Source organism: Hydra vulgaris, chromosome 12 (assembly GCF_038396675.1).
Source record: "Hydra vulgaris chromosome 12, alternate assembly HydraT2T_AEP".
In the NCBI taxonomy this organism is placed as follows: Eukaryota; Metazoa; Cnidaria; class Hydrozoa; order Anthoathecata; family Hydridae; genus Hydra; species Hydra vulgaris.
In genome coordinates this window covers 82,348,632-82,372,500 of record NC_088931.1, presented here as the reverse complement: position 1 = coordinate 82,372,500, position 23,869 = coordinate 82,348,632, and the positions used below count along the sequence as shown (strand labels likewise).

Below are 23,869 nucleotides of genomic sequence, written 5' to 3'. Positions count from 1 at the left end.
TGCAATTTTACCTACATTTTATTGGTGATTCATTCTAACTTGCAAAGCATATGCTGGTTTAATGAGGGTTTTAACAAGGAAGTTGCAAGATGCTATAGCATTTTCAACCAGGTCAAATATATTAGTTTATAATAAACATTTTCGGTGGTAAGAAAGGTGATTAGACACAAGAGAGTCAATTAGATAATCCTTGTATTCTTAGAGTTGAACACTTGACATGGTCAAAACTATAAGGTGTTTAATCTAATAATATTCTATCCAAAATTAGAGTATTTGATGTGATCTGAAATCACGGTATTTGATGTGACAAAGTAAGTTCTTTTTGATCTACTGCGTGATTTGTTAGAAGATTTAATACCTTTGCAGATAGAGCTATACTTGAATCATGTGACTTTAAAAGGTTTTTTTCACAGTACATAGCTTGAGCAACTTTGAAAAATTATTTCAATACACAAAAGACAGTGAAAAACCACCTGTAATAGTAGATTTGGTTATTAAAAGGAAACTTGGCAGTGTTTAAGTTCTCTCTATTTATTGTACTTTACTAACATTTTTAAATAATAATTTTATATACAACAATTGATTGCCATATCTCATGCCTAATCAAGCTGCTACATATTCTTTAAACATGTCTCTCTCTTATTACCACAGAGTTTTCACTTTAGAAGAAGCAGTTGCATGGCTTTTGAGAGGAAACACCAAGTAATAAACATTGTTAGACATTTTAACTTCAAAAATATGCCTTATAGTGATATAAAGAGGTTTTTAAACATTGCAGCTTCTTTTTATAATTCTTCTGGAATTAAGTCAATTTTGTTACCTGCATCACGATTAATGGTATTAAATATTGTCCTGGATTGACTTTATGGTTTCATGATAGAGTTCAATTTTCTGCCTATATGATTAAAGAAATACAAGTGAAATAAGAAAAAAAATATATCATTACTTCACAGTTTCATTGCCTTATTTACAATGTGTTACAAGTTTTATATGGCTGTTGAGGACAATACCGTTCCTTTTAAAATTATTTCAGTAAAAAATTTAACTTTTTCATGGCCTGCATTTTTTTTTTAAAGAAGGGGATGTTGCCTATGTTGTACCCCTGGCATTGATAGTTCTTATCTTTTAGTTACATTGAAAGAAAACTAATTTTATAATAAATTTATGTTATTTAAATAAATATGGTTATTTTGTTGTATATATATAGTTGTAAATTAAATGCCCTTATTTTTTTAAATTTAATTATTTTTTAAATACATACATATATTTTTAGATATACAGTATCCCATTTGATGGTGAAACTAAGCAAATTTTAATTGATTTCTTTTCACCTTGCATAAAACTATTTCTTAGCAGCAAGTTTTCGAATGAAGATAAAGTGATATCCCAAGAATTAATACCTTGTTTATTAGCTTTTTGTTGTTCTCATATGCCAAATCATAGTTATATCAAAAATATAATATTGTTACAGAAAATATTCTTTGCAAAGTTAAAACATGCATTTCTTTATAAATTTGTTACTATTATAAATGGGTTATAATTCATTTGTTTCATACTACAATATTTATTAAATTAATTTTTAACAAAATTGATATCTATATTATAAGAGTTAAAACACATTTTCAACCCCATTCTGTACCCATTACTTTCATATTTTTTAAAGATTTAAAATTTGTTGCTGTTGCATCCATAAATTGTTTGTAAATGAAATTGTTTTTTCGTTTGCGTAAAGTTTGTTATTATTTGTGCTGTTGCTGCTAATGATTTTTATTGTTGTTATTAATTGAGTGTTTCCATATTTTTTTGTCTTTTTATTTAATTTATTATAACTTAATCATTATTTTTTTATAATTAATTTAAATTACTCTTGCTTTCATTTATTAATATTACTGTTGAAATTTGTTATTTGTTTGTTTATTTTATTTAGGTGTCACTCCAATTGACTAGTTTTTAACTATATGAGTGACACCTAACCTAATTTTGTAAACTTATAAAAATTTGTAATTTTCAATTTTTAGTTAAATAAAATGAATGGATGGATGGATTCAATTGTTTACTATAATTTAATTAACTTTATTTAAGCATTTTAACTTTACATTTGGATCTCTTGTTCAAAAAGTTGCTCAACAAATATTGCCAAAGACAATTTAGTAAATGTCACAGTTCAAAGCGAAGTAATTTGCTCATTTTTCTGTTGTAAATAATTTTATCGATAATAGTAGCAGAGGAGTGAATCCAATTTATATTGTATAAAACAAGTAGGTTTTATAAAATACAAATTTGACAGATTTAAACTGTTTATTTCCAAAAAGAGTTATATATGCTTCTTGATTAATGAAGGAAGAAGCTATTCATTTGTACCCTATATTTAAAGACTTAGCTCCTAAAATTCAAAAGATGTTGCTTTGGATTTATCCTTAGTCGCAAAGCGACACTGAAAATTTAGTGTTGCTTCAAAAATCACTTATTTCTAAGAAGACAATTGATAAACTGTTTATAAAAATAGATGTACAGGGTGCAGCAGCGATTCGCCAACTAATTTTTGGCTGGGTTTTGTGATGTAAATAAAATACTTCCACAATTTGTTTTTTATGATTAATGTTCAATGACAGCAAAATTGTTTAATGCTGATGAAAGAACAATCAGAAGAACTCTAAAAACACTTAGAAAATAGTGTGGCCCGACCTTCATGTCAACTTTTAACAGAAAGACTAAAAACTTTACAATTGGAACAATCAAAGAAGCTTCTAAATCAGCTAAAAAGCCATACTTCGTCAACAGTTAAAGTTTTTTCAGATGAAAAACTTTTTAGTGTTGACTATGTGATAAATAGGCGAAATGACAGATTCATTGTGCAGAAGGTTGATAAAGCACCACCTGTGTGTCACACCAAGCACCATCAGCCCATCATGATGCTAGGATTCATCGCTTCTAATGGAGAGAAAAGTCCACCAATCTACATCAAAGAGAAAGAAAAAGTTGTGCACCCTGTAATTTTTATTAGTTTTCTATTTGGCGTTAAACAAGTTTTTAAAATATAAATTTGAGATTCAAACTCTAATGTATTAATAATTTTTTTTTTTATGGTTGTAATACTTAACATGTATTTATTATATTTTAATGAGATTCACTAAATGAATATTTAAAAGTGCAAATCTGATATGGTCCACAAATTAATCTTTAATAAAATAAAACATGGCTTAAGGAGTCAAATAGGTGTTAAGATGGATGTTTAGCCCTTGATCATGTGAAATGATGGCTGCTTTGATGACGATTACTAGATTTGACATATACTTCTTGTTTTTGATAGCTTCTGAAAAAGCTTATGCACAGCTGTATATATTGAATTCTTTACACATATAAAAGCTCCTGCAGTTCCTTTTTTAGGATCACGCCATTAATGACATTTTATGATAAGCTAAGTATGGAAAGATATTTGTATATACATATATACATATATGTATATATATACATATATACATATTTATATTAATGTATATTTGTATATCATAAGTATATTAAATTTATATGTATGTATATGTTTATATGTGCATATATGTAAGCCTCCCCAGGAAGCGCGTGCTTGTACGTCCACACATAAAGTATTTTTTTTAGACAACTTGGCCATATCGTTTTTATATAGTAAGCGTTTAAAAAATTCGCGGCAAAATAAAGCTATAAGAAACAAGAAAATAAATCAGCAATACTCGAAGAAAAGAACCGAAGATAGAAAATCTAAATAAAATAAGCTAAAAAAAATTTTTGTTTAAGTTTTTAAATACATTTTTTTAAACAGAGAAATCGTTATGTTCATTATCTCTAGTAACATTGGGCAATATAAAAGAAACAATTTCATACATGCATCAAATGCGGTAAATACATTTATTAAAGAAGTTATTCTTTTATTTAACTTATTCAGTCATTAACAAAATTTATTATTCAAATAATATTTTTTACAAATAAATAGCAATTTATTTTCTTATTTTCCTATTATATAAGTATTGAGAAAAAGCATCAAATATAGCAAAAACTTTTTAAAAACCAAACAATAAAACAAATAAATGTAATAAACGAATAAACATAAGAAAAAAAAATTAACAAAATTTCTTGTACATGGCAAATTAGTTTCTTAATTATATGGACTGATAAAAATCGTGAATAAATTGCATATTAAAACTTTCAATTGTTGTTAAATCATTATAAAAGATTTTTTTTCAACAAATTTTATAATAAAAAACTTTTTTTTTATATTTACTTTTTATAATTAATAAATTTTCTAGTTTATATAATTAAACTTGATATTTCGTTACAGTTTTGTTTCCTTATTTAAGCATTGTTTTTTTTTCCTTTGTAAATAAGTTAAGCTTTTTGCAGTGAATTATCGAAATGCTTTGTAAGTTAAAAAATGCGTACTGCAGTGGTCAGTTATTCTAAAAAAATTAATTTAAACATGAACAAACAAGGCGCGCGACTACAAGCGCTTCTCAAGAAAGGCTTGTTTATATATATATATATATATATATATATATATATATATATATATATATATATATATATATATATATATATATATATATATATGTCTTCTCCATTTGAAATTTAATGCCAGAGCTCAAAAAAGTGCTGGCAAGATGGTCTTTTTTAAGTTAGCCTGCGCGATTTAAAAAATTTATTTTTTTCCCTACTTAAATTAAAACAAAATAGCAAAGAGAATGCTTTGAATAAATACTAGATAAAATGATTAAAAAAAAAAAAAAAACAGGTAAAAAAAAAGCATTTTTCATAAAAGTTGAACAAATGAACAAAAAAAATTTTTGTTTAAATTTAAAACAAAAATTTTCTTCATTTTTTGTATTGAGTATAAATTTTTTTAAAGTTTTACTCAATACAAAAAATGAAGAAAAAAACTTACTAAGACATTTTTGAGTTTAATATCTCGATGAATTAGACCTTGACTATGTAAATATCTTAGCCCTTCAACCACATCTATGGCAACTTGTAAACGACTACGAAAACTCATACCACATTTTATACCAGCATACAAATCTCTTTGCAATCGATCCATGATAAGTAAAACAGCTGGAGAACTACCTCCAGCATATGTATAATCAATTACTGAACCTCGAATCTGCACAATTCGATCATGCTCTGGAATAGCTCTAAAACATAAATAAGTAGGAAATATTAATTAAAATGGCAAATTATGTATTGTTAATATATTAATTATTTAAATATTTTATCGTGTAAATAAACTTTTAATTATGTATTTAAACTATTAATTATTAAATTACTATTACTAAAAATGTATAAATCAAACATTAAATACAAGTACCTTGTATAGTAAAATTCAAGAGCTAAATCATTCCAATGTTTATCATCAGGAGGTACAACTGATTTGATGGCGCAAGGTCCTTTTCCTCCCCATTTATCACATGCATAAACAACACCATACTGACCTCGACCAATTTCACGACCAAGCTGTGGCATTCCAAACAAGACTAAATCTCTTAATGATGTACTTTCAAGAACACATCTTGCAACTCGAGGTGCAAAAACCTTTCTTAGCTTTAGGCGCTGCTCTTCTTTTTTTTCTAGTCGGCCATTGTGTCGCATTTCTAGAATTCTCATTGAATGAGTAAATGCTTCATGAGAACGCATAAGACGAGCACGAAATTGTGAGCAGATATTCTTTGCCAGTCTAGATTCACTTATGCACCTTATTACATCACCAGCAACTTTTCTTTTCCAAGAGGAATCTATAACAGGAGAATGTTTTCCTGGAAGCATCTGAACGGCTTGCTTGAGCTTTTCCCACAAAAGGCGAGTGAATGAAAAACTAGCTTGTACAGTAACTTCTACCTGGTAAGCTGCATCTAAAACCTTTTATAAAAGCTATACAACTTTAAAACATAAAAAAGTAAGAATTATTATAATATAATATAAAACAATTCTCAGATAAACAAAAAATGTTGAAAGAAGTTAATACATGTTTATATTATTTCAATATAAACAAATTAGTCGCACCTCTTTGAAATGAACACTAGCACAAGGTGTTAAAGATGTTTCTTTTCTGCTCTATAAATACAAGATGGGTGTTGTAACAAAGCTAAAACCATAAATGAAAGGCGAGTACATTTTAGTGAACTAATATGATCAATAAATCATGACCACAAAGTATTAGATATTACACCCTCTTTGAATAAAGAATAAGCAAAGAACAATAAGTGCAAAGAACAAATGAGACCGAGTTTCTGTCAACAAATTTTATTTTATTTAATATATGATTTTATTTCTGGCTTTGATTTATGTAACCACATTTAATAAACTAACTTATGATCATCAAAAATAGAACAAATAATCTATTAAAAAAAAATTTCATTTCAGCAACAATAATAATACCTGTTTCAATGCCACTGAGGCAACAACTCCACTTTCTCTTGCAAATTCAGCATCAGCTTTTTCAAGACTTGTCAAACATCGTGTCAAGGTACCAACATAACTTTCTTTTAGATATTCAACTGAACTGATTAACTTACCAGCAACTGATTGATTTAACCTACTTAAAACAAGCTCCTGAACTTGTTGAATACACTTTTCTAAATCTTCAACATCTGCAAGCTCATTATTTTGCTTAAATACAACTCCTTGAATCTTTAAAAGTTCAGCTTCTTGTTGTAATTGTGGACATAAAACTTCAATGGTATTTCGAATTACTTCTCTTATTTCTTCTTGTTTTTTATTTGCAATATTAATGAGAGATTGAAACAGTTCAGCTTCTTTGGAGCGTGCATAAGCTATCCGTTTTGGTGTAACATTAATATCACGAGCCATATCAAATGCAGAGTTTATAAACATACCGAGACACCTTGTGTGTGCATCATTCAATACACATGCAGCAGCAATTATATGGTATTGTAATACTTGTCGAACAAACATTAAAAAACAAGGAAATAACGAAAAATCTTCTATAAGGGCACTCTTAGGAGTAACACTTCTAATAACTGAAATACTATTAAAACTATTTATATCATTAGATGCATTTGTTTCATGTGTACCTATTGTTTCTTTTACTAAAAAACCTAAATTATAAAGTTGAGTATACAGAGGTGAATCACTGGCATTAAAAGTGGTTTGTTTGATTGCGTCTTGATGAGATTCATTTAACTCATAGTTTACTCGAGAAGGTACTTTAATAAAAAACACAGGTAATCGATTCATAGCAAACGAATTAATTTGGATCAATTCATCGATATCCTAAATGCAAGAAAAAAAATATGCTTGTTTAACTTAAATAATACAAATATTTAAAATAAACAAAGTATCTATTATTACAAAATAACAAATATAAATTATAGTGAAAATAATTTCTAATTTGTCAGTAGGCAAAAAGAATAATTATGAGAAGGTATGCTACTAATAAGCACCCAAAATACATTCAGACATTCTAGAGCAACATGAAGTTTGAGATAATTAAAGTACACTAGGCTAGTTAATAAAATATATTATTAACTTAAATGTTTAAAATTGCAAATCTTTTTTAGAAATTTTTTATAGTTGAATCTATAGCTAAGAAACTCATGAAAAATATTGATTTGACTAATTCAAAATTTACTGATATCCCAAAAAATGTGGTTACTTTAGACTGTTTTCACAATATTAATAAAATTTAATGTTCTACTTTAATTTCATGTTTCTATCCTACTTTTCCTTTTGATATAAAGCAAAAAAAAATATGATTTTTGTTTTTGTTTTTTTAAAGTGTCTGTGCCAAAAGTATGCCTAAAGCATACTTTTGTACTGTTGTAATTCCAAAAACTGTTTTACTTTCAAAAATACATTTATCAACAATGCCTCCTAAAATATCTAAATGGATAGCAATTATCTTTACCTAAAAAAGTAAAATAAACAGAATTATTATAACTGCAAATGTTTTACATTAACGACTGAATTGTTTTAAAAACAACAAAAATAACAACTTAATAATTTTTGAGAATATTTACAAACAAACAAAAAAATCAAAAATTAAGCACTTTGTGTTCTTTAAAACCTGTTGATTAGTGCACTAAGATTTTTTTTAGTGCCCTTCTTGGAACCTTTTTTCCAGATATCTAAAATAGTAGTGTGTAAAATATAACATATACAAAAGAATGTTCTTAAACAATTCAAAAATGTTACTGCATTAAATCAACCAGATTTTGTGATTGAAACAACCATTAAGTTAAGAAGTTTTATTTTGAAAACATGATATGTATCTTCCAATGATTCTTCAAGTTAGAACAACTTTTTATAACTACTCTCCAAGGAGGTAAATGAGACAAGGAGGTAAATGAGAAGCCTTGATTATTGACTTTGTGTATATTTTTCACAATGAAATCATTTAAACTTGTGGGCAACAAAAAATCTCTTAGTAAAGACCTTGCACATGAATACTTTAAGTTCTTATTTTCATATTGTATAAATTTAAAGTTTTTCTAATTGTTTTTAAAAGTTTTTTCTGTCTACTTTTTCCAAAGCTTATTGTAAAATTGTTACATGATTGGGAGCAAAGTTTTAACTAATAGTTTTTTCTTATAAACTATATCCAATTTCAATTATACTTAATTTATTTTTTTTATGAACCTAAATGTTATAGAAAAATATAACAACTATAGAGGCCACTATAATAAAAATATTACATATATACAGTACCATATACAAATTGTTTAAACCATTTATACTATAGGTATTGCAAATAATAAAACAATTATAATAAATCAAAAACTAATGGTTGAGATAAGGTTAAGAAAATATTTCTTGTTTAAACAAATTAGTTATGTAAAAATATTTTCACTGTACAGATAAGGGTCAGGCCTAAGATCATCATAACCACCCTGTTACTGGTAACAGGTAATTCAGTGCAATCTGTCACATGAAGGGGTGCCAAAAGCATTTTTTGGTCATACGCTGCAACAAAGATATTTTTAACAATAAAAGACAAAGTAAATATTATAGATATTATATAGTAACTTTTAGACATGGAGCAAACTCCAAACATTTATATGTTTATACTTATGTCAAATAAGGATGCTTTGCAAAAAATTTCGATGATTGGAACTTGGGATCAAAAAAGCCCCAAAAGTTTGTCCCCCCTACCCCAAACGTGAGAGCAACAAGTCGATGAAAATTTTTTGTACTATTTTCAACTAGACTTATATTCATCAATAAATTTTAAGTTTTATAGTAATATCTCTTAGTGTTCAAAAATTATGACAATATAAAATTTGCAACCCCCTCAAATTGAGGGGGTTTAAACTTTATATGGTCATAATATTTGAATGCTAAAATATTTTACTATAAAATTTAAAATTTATTGATGAATATAAGTCTAGTTGAAAATAGTACAAAAAATATTTCATCAACTCGTTGCTCATGTTTGGGGCAGGGAGGGAGACAAAATTTTGGGGCTTTTTTGATCCCAAGTTCCAATCATCGCAATTGTTGCAAAGCATCCTTATTTGACATAAGTATAAACATATAAATGTTTGGAGTTTGCTCCAAGTCTGGAAGCTAGCTATCTCAAAGACCAAAAAATGCTTTTGGCGCCTCTGGTCACATGTCCTGCTTTAAAACATTTTTTATTCATCTGTTACTAAAGTTCCTGTTACTATATAATATCTATCATATTTACTTTCTATAATATTTATAATATCTTTTATTATTAAAAATATCTTTGTTGCAGTTTTAGCTCACTTGTAAGTTACTGTATATGCATATTTGTGACTTGGGTTAAATTACTGTATATGTATGTTTGTGTTCTGTGTTCACCTCTGGCAAGGTGTTAGATCATATCTAAATTTTTATATGTTTGTTTGTGTTCTATATGAGCCTCTAGCACTCTGTTCATTCACCTGTAAGTTAATAAATATATGTTTGTGTTCTACTTGAACCTCTAATGCAGTGTTAGCTTACTCATAAGTTACAATACGTATGTTCATGTTCTATTTGAACATCAAGTGTTGTTTTAGCTCAGTGACTTAGAGTGACTGCAAAAATATAATAGACACATATTCAACATATATATAACACATATTCAAAATCTTCTGAGCAAAATGTTAAAATGCTGCTTACAGAAGTAATTTTTGATTACTCAGGTCAGGTGAAGGATTATCATGATTACCCTGCTACTGGCTACATGTAATATAGTACAGCCTGCCTCATGTCTTGTTGCCCTTTAAGATTTGCTTCTATGCAGGCTAAGAGAAAACTCTTACATAAAAATGTCAGAGCCTTTTTCTCTTAAGCTTTTCTTTTTCAAAAATTCTGCCTTTGTTGAGTGAGAGCTACAGATAATATCTCAATAAATACTCATCTTGAGCAGATGTTTACTGCATCCAGCTTCTTTCTTGTAGAAAGCAAAAAAAACTCTGTTTACTAGCCTTGCAAGACTTTTTTTCACCTATTAGGCTGGTGTAAATGTAAACCTGTTATAGTCGCTATGTAACTCTTTTTTTATCTCTTTATAATTAGGGTACAGCTCTAAAACTCATTTTAATGGTTCTGAGGCTAACTGGAAGTATGGTTTCTCAAACTCAGTGGTTACTCTCAAAGAGGATGATTCAATTTACGGCTGTAAAATATCAGAGCTTTAGCAGTGTCATGTTTTATATGAATTGCTGTTAGACCAACTGAGACAACAGCATAGCTCATTGCTTGAGGTGTATATAATCTTCTGGAGATAAATAATCAAGATAGGATTTGTTTCTTTTGTATCTATTGTTGTTTGAATATTGAATGCATTGCTTCTGTTATCTGTTTGCTGAATAAACTAAGTGAAGTGCCATGGCATTTAATGTATTCTAGAACATGGTAAAAAGTAGGATGTGCTTTAGGAGTCACAGTGACTAGCAAAAAGAGGTTTTGAACTGTTTTTGTTGGTTTTGAAGTGATTTTGATTGCTTGAACTGTTGGATCTTTTCATAAAAACTTGTATCTAATGTTAGTCCAAAACACAAAACAACAATGTTTCTGAAGAGCCTAAATGTTTCAACAAAGCCTATAGCATTATAAGCTTTTAACATTTAAACTCTTTAACATTATTCTTTGTTTCTTTATAACTCCTACTAGAAATTGTAGTTTCTTGCAGCTTTGTTAGGAGTAAATTAGATTTAAAAAAATTTAGTAAAACTAGAAAATAATATTATAAGGTTCAGTTTTAAATTTTAAATGGTGGAATGTGTCAATGAATAAAGTCAATGAATAGTTCAACACCTATGTTTTTTTTTATATAGTTGTATTGCTAGTTTTTGTACTGTAAAAAAACTTCTTGAAATTATTCCATGAAAAAAGTAGTTAACATTTATCTAAAAATTAAATATTTTAAATTTATCTAATGCCAGCTAAAGTTTGCACAAAAAAAAACATGTAAAGTTTTTAACTTTCCATCAGATTGGCTCATTGCTCCTGATTGTAACCATGATTTTTAGACCTCCTTTTTAACTTTTTTAGTTACAATACTATATGAAATATTTTAGAAAGAAAAACAAAGAGGTGATTTTTGCTAACCACCATCATCATAACCATCATTATAGAGCTTTTCAACGAGAATTGCTTAAACATAGCAGAGTTATAATTTAAAAAACCAGTTAATTTGTTAAATCCTTCATTAAGGAACTCTTGAACAAATAATGCTTGAGGATGTAATGTGATTGCAAACTTTATTCAGTCAGTTTAATCATCAACTTAATCAAACTTTTTAAATGAAGCATTATTTTCTTGTTTCCAATATATTTCATGTATAACCAATGCTGGTTATAACCATTTTATGCATTTTCAATTATTTTTATAGTATAAATCATAACTAATAACAATATATATATATACAGTATGCAACAAAAGTGTTTACATGTTTTTGAAAAATATTCTTTTTTAAAATAAATGATTGAAATACATGTTTATATATCAATATATATACCAAAATAAAGGTAATTCATTGAAGTTTCATGTTTTGAGCCTGAATTTAAATGAATGAGAAGTGTTTATAGCAAATTATTTATTGAAACAAAATGTCAGATGTAAACAGTTTTGTCGCGATTTATGCTATTATTAATTTTAATGCGAAATTAATACTTTGTGGCTATATTTTTAATTTGTTTAAATAAAACATATCTCAATTAGTAATAAACGGTTTATTTATACTTAAAATTCGTAATGTAAACAACAGAAAAATTATAATTGAAAGAATGAAGAAAGTGTTGAAAGAAATTGAAAATTTAGCTTTTCAGAAGCTTAAATCAGGATTGTCTCTTCGTGAGATAGGACGAGAACTTAATATATCTTATTGCTTAGTCTATAAAATTAAGAAGCGAAACGATATAGAGGAGAAATGCAACAAAAATGGACGCAAGAAAATTTTCACTACTCGAGATCAGAGAACAATTTCTAGATTAATCATGACAAATAAAGCAAAATCAGCACACGATGTAAAGAAACAATTAAATAATGCTCAAGGTACAGTGGTAAGTACTCGAACAGTGCAGAGAGAACTCAAGAGAATTGGATTCAAGGCAAAAAAGAAGATCAAGAAACCACTACTAACACCGAAACATCGTAAACAACGATTGGAATTTGCAAAGAAGTATGAAAACTGGACTTTTGCTGAGTGGAGTAAGGTGATTTGGACAGATGAAAGCAAGATTAACTTGATTGGCTCTGATGGCATTCGATATGTATGGAAAAAAGCTGGAGAAGGAACTTCTGATCGTGACTTTATTCCAACAGTAAAATATGGCGGCGGAAAGTTGTTGTTTTGGGGATGTTTCTCTTCGTCTGGTGTTGGTAAAATCATAAAAATTGATGGAATAATGGATGCGAAACATTATATTGACATTTTAAACAATGGCTATTTGCCTAGTTTACGAGGATGGTGAAAGCAAATTCGTTCGACACTCTTTATGCAAGACAATGATCCAAAGCACAAGGCAAAAATCACATTAGAATTCCTAAATTCGAAGAAATTTAAGATTCTAGAGTGGCCTGCGCAAAGTCCCGATCTTAACCCGATCGAGAATCTTTGGTCTATTGTGAAGAATCGAGTTTATAATTATGAAACAAGAGCAGCCAGTCGACAAAGAATTATGGGAATGAGTTGAGTATGTTTGGAGTTCGATAACTGTTGAAGAATGCAAGAAGTTGATTGGTAGCATGCCTGCGAGAATTACAGCAGTCATTAGAAGTCGTGGAGGCTACACAAAGTATTAATTTCGCATTAAAATTAATAATAGCATAAATTGCGACAAAACTGTTTACATCTGACATTTTGTTTCAATAAATAATTTGCTATAAACACTTCTCATTCATTTAAATTCAGGCTCAAAACATGAAACTACAATGAATTACCTTTATTTTGGTATATATATATTGATATATAATGTATTTCAATCATTTATTTTAAAAAAGAATATTTTTCAAAAACATGTAAACACTTTTGTCGCATACTGTGTGTATATATATATATATATATATATATATATATATATATATATATATATATATATATATATATATATATATATATATATATATATATATAATAACATAAAATTAACCAACTCTGATAAATAAATATTATTATTTGAACTATTGTATCACAAAAACACATGCATGTACTGTTAAATCGTAATTTAAATATAAATGGGGACAATGTTCTATTACATATTATTGATTATAATGTCTATGTATAGAAGAAAAAAAAGGTAAGATATTTGTATACAAAATACTACTTTTGTATATAAAAAAATGTAAATGATATCTAGCAAATAAATTTAAAAAGTTTATTTAGTTTACAAGCAAAATAAACTTTTTAAATTTATTTGCTATATTTCTTAACTCTGCAATATTCCAAAATTGTTTGAAGGTCTGTTCATTTTCTGTTCAAGTTATATGTTAAAAATAATAATAATAAATAAAATTAAAACGGTTAAAAAGTAAAATTTTAGCACAACTTTAAACTAACTTTAAAAAAAAAAAAACTCATTAAAAACTGTTAAAATGTTTTTAATATACACACTTACAAATGTTTAAAGTATACACACCTTATTATGTATAAGGTGTATGGTTAGCAAGATCTTATATAAAATCTTTAATCAAAAAACTTGTTTAAAGTTATTTTTTTATTGTATATTCTCACATATTTTTTCAAATATTGTAGTGCATTTTTTGTACTTATCAGCATTAGTTAATTCTAAAAGGTTTGCTTAATTTAAAATATCTCAGTTTTGAAAAAAAAAAAAAGACTAAAAACACAAAAAGACTAAGTTAAATTCCTTTTTTGAATTTTTAAGATAATTTTTCAATTAGTTTGCCGATAAAGTTCTAATTCTATCTTTTTTTTTCCAACTATGTCAAATTACTTATTTATGTCAACATGATATTTTTAATTTCATATAAACAAAGTTTAAATTAAATATAAAAAAAAACAAAAAATAAAAAAAAAGAAGCAGTAAAAGTTAAATTTAAATAAATTACTAAAACTTGAAAAGTGTTTTTAGAATATGTAAAAACCTTTCTCATAATGAAAAAAAAATTTTTTTTTAGCTTATACTACCTTTTAAAAAAGATTTCTAATTTTAAAAATAAGTACAAAAATATGTGGTAGACACAAAATGTTAAAAATGCATGAAATAAAAATACATAAACAATATCAACAACAGCTGCAATTACCTTTTGTTCAATAGTATCTGTGTCAGTTGCAAATATAATGATTGGCAAAATCTCTGCTACACAGGTTTTAAAGACTTGTTCAACGCAGTTTCCTGAATTGGATGGTGAACAAATTATTTCTGCACCTGTTTTTAATAAAGGATGATCTAAACTAACTTCAGCTACTGCTGCAGTTAATGCTGGATCACAACGATCCCGGCCTCTAAGTTCTAAATCTGCTCGTGGAACAGATCGCCATGTTCCTTCATATGCATCAAGTGCAGCAGCTAACTCATAACTATCTGGCAATACTAAACTGAGTGTAGAATAGTAGCCATGTTTAAATCGCACCATTCGCCACATAGTAGACTTATCTCCATCTTCAATAATAGGAAGAATTGGTTCACCAACTAATTCATTAATTGCACATACTTTTGCATAACAAGATGTTCCAAGAACAATTATTGTAGGTGGCTTTTCACAAATATTAGCTAACTCGTGATATTCATCTTGAGGTAAAAGATATGCACGTAGTGTTTCCTGTGGAAAATGACCAGATTGCTGAATTTCATAGAATGCTCTATCAGTTTCTTTTTTAACTTGTTTAAGTAGTTTGGTATGCTCTTTAAACTTTGTCAGCTCATATGGAAGATTTGCAGACATTTTCCACAAAACGTTTCATTTAATTTTAATAATCATTCTTATAAAAAGAAACCAAATTTTCAATTATCAAATAAATGAATTATGTATAAAAATGCAAAATGTTCATAGATATTCATGTTATTATTACAAACTTATATACAAGCTGTATATGCGTTTGACAGGATTTAACATGTATAGTAATAAGTGCTTTAAAATTTAAAGTTTTGTAGATTCATGTTGAATTTTCTTTAATTTTCAAAACCTATATAACTACATATATATTACTGCACTTAATTATTAGTTTAAATGAAAAACAAATTGAAATAGACCAAAAATGCTTTTATATTTCACTTGACTAATTGCGATTTAAATGGGTGCGCGATTTCGAATGGGTGTAATTATTAATTTTTTTGTATTTAAATTGTGTAATTGGCGTAAAACTCTCAGCAAATTTCTTTTAATTTAAAAACTAAATAATGTAAACTAAAAATGATAACCGAAAACATATAAAATGTCATGTTGTAATTTGTATATATTCAATTATAAATTAAGAGATTCTTAATGGAAACCGTCAATTTAGAAAATACTTAAAATTGACTTTCGCAAATTATTTGTTTTAGACCACAAAGAGTTTTCAATGTAACGGTAAAGTAAAATTATTGCGGCAAATTTTTCTAATGTTCGCATAGTTCGTTTAATCGCCAGTTTCTTGGTTAGCAAAAAATTGACATAAAAGCTATCTAAAGAATGCAATGATTTTGTTTAACAATTCAAGCAATAATACTTAAATAAAAACTAAAAGTCGCATTTTGACCATCCCCTTACGGAAAAAAAACCACAAAAGCTAATCTAAATTTACAATGTTGCATCCATTAATTAATAAAACATTTTTCTCATTGTTTTCAATAATCTTGTTTGAAGTGAGGTGAATAGTAAAAAAGAAAATGAAGCAGTAATAATCATTGCAATATTTTAAAACAATATTTTAATACAAAAACCGATAATGTTTGAAAATTCAAAGAAATTTTAGGGCTCGTAGCAAAAAGCTACATAAATGAAAGAATATATTTCTTCTAAAACTAATCAAAATATTTCTTAAATATTTTGATTAGTTTTAGAAGAAATAAAACAATGAAAATTATTCAAAATAGCAATAGGGCACGAATAGCTTTTATATGAAATAAGCATTATCAAATTGAATTCAATTTATGAACCTATGTTACCCGTCTAATTTTAATTGCAACTTTACACTAAAACTAATTTTTGTTTTGCAAACAAGACTGTTCAGAAACTAACCTGATATAGGGTGAAATAAAATTGTGACTACACTCAGTAAGTAGCTTGCAATGGCGTTTCAATAAAAAGTGGAGTTCGATGCAATAGTCTTTTAAAGTTTAATTTTATGCTACTTCGTAATTGCTTCATTATTACGCTATTTTGAGACAAAAGTAAACGAAACGTATGCAATTGAACAAAAAAATAGTTATTTACTTCTTCTATGACTATTCACGCAGTTAAATTTTTTCAGATGCAAAAAAAATAACAATAATAATTATTAAAATAATAATACTAATAAAAAAAATAACAATAAAAATAATGCAAACAATAATCTTAATATTTATCCATTTTATTAGTTTATACCAGAAATGTAGGTCTCGAAACTTAAAATATTTAATTGTCTTGGTCTTGGTTTTGAAGCTTGGTGTCTTGGTCTTACCCTTGATCATGAAAACCTGGAGTCTTGGTCTTGTTCTCCGACCTTTACTACACTTGATCCTTGCAAAAACTGTCAACAGCTTTTGTTTGGATTAGTAATTAATAATAAAATGCTATTTCTAGGATTAACGTGTTATTTAAGTTACGAAACCAAGTGATACTTAAATGCCTGTTTTACTTCTTTCAAAAAGTACTTAAAGAAAATATTTAACCTTGACTTTATTTTTATTTTTTTGTAACAATAGTATGTAACTACTACCCAGTAAGGCACGGGACATCCGTCAGACGTTTTACGGACATCTAGATGTCCGTAAGATATCCAATGGACGTCCCCTAAACAACGCATCCCCACTGGGTATAGTTAAAAAAAGTATAACATGTTTGCTTTTGCCAGGGTTAGGGTTAAAATTGTATGCTATTGTTAATTTCACAGTACAATGATCTTGAGTCATATTTTATTGGTACATATTCGTTTTGAACAATAGAAGAAACCTGTTAGTTTTTTGTTATTGTAATTATCTTATTTGTTATTGTAAGATATCTTTAGTATACTGCAACAGCGCACTGAGGAATTTCCCATAACATAATTATATTATCATGCGTATTTACGTTCTTTTATAAATAAATATGTCTAAATGGAAAACGATAGCTGACCTAATAGCCCAATAGTGTACATACATGGGCGAGTATGAGTCTAGTTGTGTTAAACTTCTAAGAATCTAAGTATTGCTTTTGGCCTTTTGAAAATTTTCAAAGTCTTGGTCTTGGGTTGCCTTTTTGATGTCTTGATCTTGGTATTGGTCTTGAATTTTTAAGTCTTGGTTTTTGTCTCTGTCTTGAGTCATAATATCTTGGTCTTATTCTTAGTCCTTTAACTTCTTGATTACATCTCTGGTTTCTACTCAATGAGTTTTACAGAACTTTATCTGCAACTAATTAAGTCACCTTTTATATTTCAAAACATTCAAAAAAGCATTAAATTTTCTATAGGAGTATAAACAAGGTTTTTCTATATGAAAAACCTTGTTTATACTCCTTGTTTAATGTCTCTCTTTTTTCATATTTAATCAAAGTAATTTATCTATAAAATTTTAGAGTTAAAAAAACTTTTCTCTGTGGAAAGTGATTAGTAGTTTTAGGAAAACAATTTTACAAATTCAAAATGCTGATCCTTAAAAATTCAAACTAAACTGATTCTTATAAATAAAAACTAAAGATTTAAACTAAAAAAAGACTCATGAATAATAAATGTTAAGCATTATTCTCTTCAATGACCAAGTTCTTAGGATTTGCAATGGTATTTAAGAGCCTTTACAGTTTGAATAATTTTGACAACATTAAGTTTTATTTTATTAATTTATTTTTCAGTATAAAAAGTTACATTATATAAAATTAAACAACATAAAACATACTACATAAAAATTAGGCAACATAAAACATACATAAAAATTGCATTAAAAACAGACATGAAGTCAAGATAACAAAATAAATAACAACAAAAAAAATTTTTCTAAAATTTACAGATAGTAATCGATAAATAACCTGAATAACGATAAAAATCGATAAATAACCTGAATAACGATAAAAATCGATAAATAACTCTTCTTCTATGAAATAACTAAATAACTCCTCTTTTGTGGAAGTTTTTCTTTTACTTGTAGTCGTATCTGGAGTTTTTTAGGGGAATTTTTATCTTATTTTTTGAAATGTTATCCTAAATTTCAGTATTCTCTGGTACTTCATTTGTTTCAGCAAGTACGCTTTCCTTATACTTTTTATGGTATATTTGCAGGCATTCCGTAGCAGTTCAAAAATAATTGCACTTACTTTATTACACTATTTGCTTTTATCACAAGAAGTTGCACAAAACATAGTCAGATCTTTAGCTTTTTCTTAATAAATGTCTGCATGTAAACGAGGAGTTCAATATTTTTTTAAACTTTTAATCTTTTTTCTAACAATTCAAAGCATTCGTTATGTTTTTCAAAATTTGAGTCTTGCGTTTCTCTGTTGATACGTTAAAACTTCACGTTGCTAAGATAACATTTTTTTAATAACAAAAGTTTAATTTATCTTTTTTATTTTTGTGCAAAGATTTTGACCAAAATTTATACAAAACTTAAACTTTTTTTGAAAAACGATTTTATATCGTAATTTTAAAACCAAAAGTTTGTTAAAATTTAACGGAATATTACTATGGACTAATGGTATGTATCGTGAATATGGGATGATATACCTAAAATTTAGTGCCACAAGTTGAAATTAAAATTGCTGCTTCTTTTGACGCTAAAGGAAAAATTTTATAACTTCTATATTTTTATAGTTTACTTGCCAACTCGGTGGTGTTAATTTAATTTCATAAAAACTGTGCTTCAACGTACAACCCTAGGCGCCAACCTGAAAATAATTGTTCTTAAAGGTGCTGTTAACCAGCACCTTCAAGTAAACTACTAGAAAAAGCAGAAAGTAGGAGCGGTAGTGCAACCAGATTTGCAGTATGTTCGATGTTATTTTAGATGTAAATATAGTCATGTTAAATACCATATTTACATAAATAATATTTGGTATTTGCCTCATTTCAATTTATTTAAAAAAAATAATAGTAGTAATAATAATAAAGCGATAATTATTCTTATTTTACACAAATAATTTTTATTATCATTTTGTTATATAGTTTATTTTCAAATTGATTGAGCATTACTGAGGAATAATGTTTGAGGGTATCATTCTTTGTTTTTATAATCTTTATAAGAGTTTCCATAGTTCTAACCTTGATACTATTTTTAGGCACATTATCAATCTCCTATACTAATTGCCTTAAAAACATGTTATCTACTAAGCTTTTACAATTTGCTTTTAAAATATTGTATTACACAGAGTAAAATCGGGTCGAATGAAATAGAAATAAGACTTTTAATTAAAACTTCAGCTATAGAAAATTTTAAGCTGTATTTAATTATATGGAGAGAAAGTTTTTTTTTTTCTTAAGAAAATTTATTAAATTGAAAAAAGCAAGCTATAAAGATAACTTAAAAAAACAACAACTAACGATAAAAGTTAAAAAACCATCCAATAATATAGCAACGAAAATAAAAGCAATTTAATTTTTTTTTTGTATTCCTGTTGTTGTGACATTTAGAGCTTTTGAAGTTCTAATTGAATTGTAACCTGTGCAACACTTTTTAGTGTTATAAAATTTAGTGTCTTTTACACATCGCTTTAATATGCATGTTTTATAAAGTCAAATCTTGCATTTTTAATTTTTGCACTGATTCGGTTCACTATTTTGACTTGTTGAAGCTTTGCCAAAACGACATTTGCTTTGCCAAAACGACAATGCTGCTTGATTTGCTGCCATCAAAGTTAAGCGTTTGCATTGATGTTTTTTTAGTCACATTAAAGTTTTTTTGGAATAGTAATACCAATAAAAGAACCTTAATTATTTGTTCTAAACGGAACAAAGCTAAAAAAGCGAGTTTTAGAGAAACTAACTTTTTTTAGGGAAGCAGTTAAAAACGAGAATGTTAAAAAACAGCTTTCCAAGCTTTGCTTTTCGCTGTTTGTAACATCTTCATAATTTATAGTTTTTACTAACTAATGTTCAATTGAAAAAAGTATTTAATGTGTTTTATACCAAAAGCGTTGTCAAAACAAGCTGATTTTTTGTTATCTTGCCGAGGGCCGCGTTTTTGGAACTTGCTTTTAACAAGTAATATAAAAACTTTATTTTCAACATTTTAAACAAGCAACAAAACAACACTTATTTGATTTTGATACAAAGCAATTACTATCCTATTATTAAAAACTTTTGGTAATCCTAATATTCAATGTTTTTACTTTTTGTTAATCTTAGGTGATTTAATGTTATTAATTGACGCAACATCTTAATTTATCTTGTATGGTACTTAAAACACGTATGGTGTTATTTTATTTTATAATACTGACGCAATTTGTAGATGCAATATAATCCAGATTTATTCAGTATTGTATGTATATATGAACAGACATGTATGTATGTACGCGCACGCGTGTGTGTATGCATGTATAATAATAAAAGTAGAATAAAAAGAGAAAGTTTAAAAAAATAATATGAAGAAATAATTAATTTTTTATTTTTTTCTATAGACAGTAAACTGATTGCTTAGACAGTTCTCGTTTTAATTTTTTTTTTTCTTTTTTTCATTATTATCAGCTGTATTTTTCAGTTATATTAACGGGACTGGATGATAAGACTTTGTCTTCTGCCAGCCCTAGTTGAAATTTTTATGCGTTGTATTTTTATGATGTAAAAACATTGTTAAAGCTTATTTTGAATAACAAAAAAAAATTTAATAAGCCGGTTCTGTTCTCTTTTCTAACGTAAACAACATTTTATTAAATTTAATTTTCTGAAAAACCTTTCACCTGTTGACACTGACGTACGAAGAGTTAAAAGTATTCTAAGACAAATACATATTTGAGGTCTATTGTCAGTGACGTATCCGTTTTGAAGCTTTTTTTTATATATATTTGATTAAGAATCAAAATCGATAAGACTTTTTCTTTATCAAAAATAATCCTTGATAAATTGCATGTTTTGCACAGGGCTGTCCCAAGGGGGGCGTAGGGAAGTTTAGCCCCCTACAAGTTTTATTAGTCGGCAAATTGGACATTAGAGTCGGCAAAATTGGATCTATGATTGGCAGTTTGCAAATATCGGGCAACAATCACTTCCTCCCCCCCCCCCCCCCATTAATAAAATCTCTTTGGGACGGCCCTGGTTTTGTAATAAATTCTTGGCTCCTCTTTTAACAGATTTGCGCACAGGTCGTTAGGTAATTTTTTTTAAACAAATTTTTAAAAAACTCTTCAGTCAGCGCTTCTATTTCTGGTAAGCTAAATATTATTGAAGATATGTTAGATATTTTTTCAAACTTGTTTGAGTGCTTCTAATATCAAATAATGCCTATCAGCTGACTGAAAACATAAAAAGTTGAAAATTTTTTGAGTCAGGAAAACATGAAGAAATGGAAAAGAGGTATAAAGATTAAAGTGTGAAAACAGAAATTAGATAAATAAAAGTTTTTACAGCGTGAATGGACAATTAAAGTAAAATGATGTATTTAATTGTGTATTTACATAGGAGAAACAAAATACATTGTATTTAAAATCTAATTTAATAATTGAAAGACTAAACTTTGTTTTTGGCTGGTCAAAATAGAAACTGATTCTTAAACACGTTTGTCACTGGCGAGATGATGACCTCGTCTCAGCCATAGTTTAATATAAAGCTTGAACACATTTTCTGATTAAATCAATTGTCATTAAATGACTTATTATTTTTATTAATAAAATATTTATCTTTTCAAAAATTATATTATTCATTGTACTGAGTATTCTTTCAGCTTCGGTGTAATTAACAACATTTAATTTTAAAATCCTTTTATCTCTTAAAATGGTATTGTTAACATTTTGTATTCTAAATCTCTCTTATTGACGAATTATCAAATATTGGCTACTGGATTGCAGGGGCAGATTCAGCATTTTTTGGTCTTTGAGAAAGCTAACTTCCAGACATGGAGCAAACTCTAAACGTCTAAAGCGTAAAACATTTAAGAATTGAGACATAACGTAACGTTAAGAAAATCTATATTTGAGACGTATTTTAGTTACGTCTCAAATTTAGATGTAGTTAGGTTACGTTACAAGGTCTCAATTGGTTAAACTTTACTGCATTTGCATTAACTACATTTACTGTTTACTGCATTTTCAAGTTTATTTACTTAATATTTAATTAAAAATTAGTGAATGTAACCATGTTACTTGTAACCGATTGAGACGTAATGTAACTTTATAATGTTATAGGGAAAACATTTTTCCAGGAAATTGATTTTAGTCTTATACCAATTTCAAGAATAAGAGTAAATAAAGCACAACTTATGTCAAAATAAATGACGGCATATAACGACAGGGCATATAATCAAGATAATGTTTTCTTAATTTAAAATAAGTTTGAGAGCAATAGTGCTTACAAAAGCTTAAGTATAATTTGTAAAATTACATATACTATGTTTGAGATCAAATGCATTTACCAGTAGCATAAAGGTGCAACACTTCACAGTGACGTTTCCAATGAATTTGCTTTCTTAAACATTAATTAATTTTGTTAAAAGTTTAATAATCCCCTATTTAATTTAATAATTTTTTTCGGATGGTAGCATTACTAAAATTAAAGTTGTCAATTATGATGAGAGAAGCAGTTATGAGGAACATCGGTAGCTTCCTATAAAGAATTGTTTATTTAAAAAAATCTGTTATGGATGAATATTATAATATATAACAATATTACAATAATATGCAAATGTAGTTTTCTGCTATGAGAGCCTTCAGAAACAATTTATGATAAATATCTTCAGCATTGCTCTTAATCATTTTATTTCAAAAATTCAATCAAGATTTGACATTGTAAAGACTGTTTCTTTCAAATTCTCGTTCATCTGGTTGAACCAGATTCTTAAAAGATAAAGGCTAGTGAATTTCCGCAAGTTAAACAAGATACTTTCTTATCCAGACAAAATGGTGGTGGTGGTGGTGTCATGATTTTGAGTGCACTTTCCAAGGTTGAGTTATCTGAATTAAAGTTCTTAGAAGGGAAACAAACAGCTGAAGACTATATTATTACACTCTCTGATTACTTAATGCCTTATGGGCATGCCAACTATGGACATAAGTTTATCTTTATGCAAGATAACGCATCAATACATATGAATCGATGTATACAAAAACGTTCTAAGTCATAAAAACTATTTTCAAGTCAGACAACTTTAACTATGTATAATACATATAAATATCAAAA

At 27.5% G+C, this 23,869-nt stretch overlaps 1 protein-coding gene across 2 annotated transcripts in view; it reads right to left on the bottom strand.

Moving 5' to 3' along the window:
- Positions 1-15,710, bottom strand: part of LOC100202187 (dual serine/threonine and tyrosine protein kinase) — a 19,116-nt gene extending 3,406 nt beyond the window's left edge. The window contains exons 1-5 of one of the 2 annotated variants that reach the window (XM_065814676.1): positions 14,698-15,704; positions 6,400-7,254; positions 6,025-6,075; positions 5,333-5,880; positions 4,913-5,159 (exon numbers count right to left, since the gene is read on the bottom strand). In XM_065814676.1, coding sequence (XP_065670748.1) covers positions 4,913-5,159; positions 5,333-5,880; positions 6,025-6,075; positions 6,400-7,254; positions 14,698-15,339 — 2,343 coding nt within the window. In that variant the 5' untranslated portion in view covers positions 15,340-15,704. Of the gene's footprint in view, positions 1-4,912; positions 5,160-5,332; positions 5,881-6,024; positions 6,076-6,399; positions 7,255-14,697 lie in introns of both variants that reach the window. The other variant, XM_065814677.1, reaches the window with a different exon arrangement.
- Positions 15,711-23,869: the final 8,159 nt, after the last annotated feature.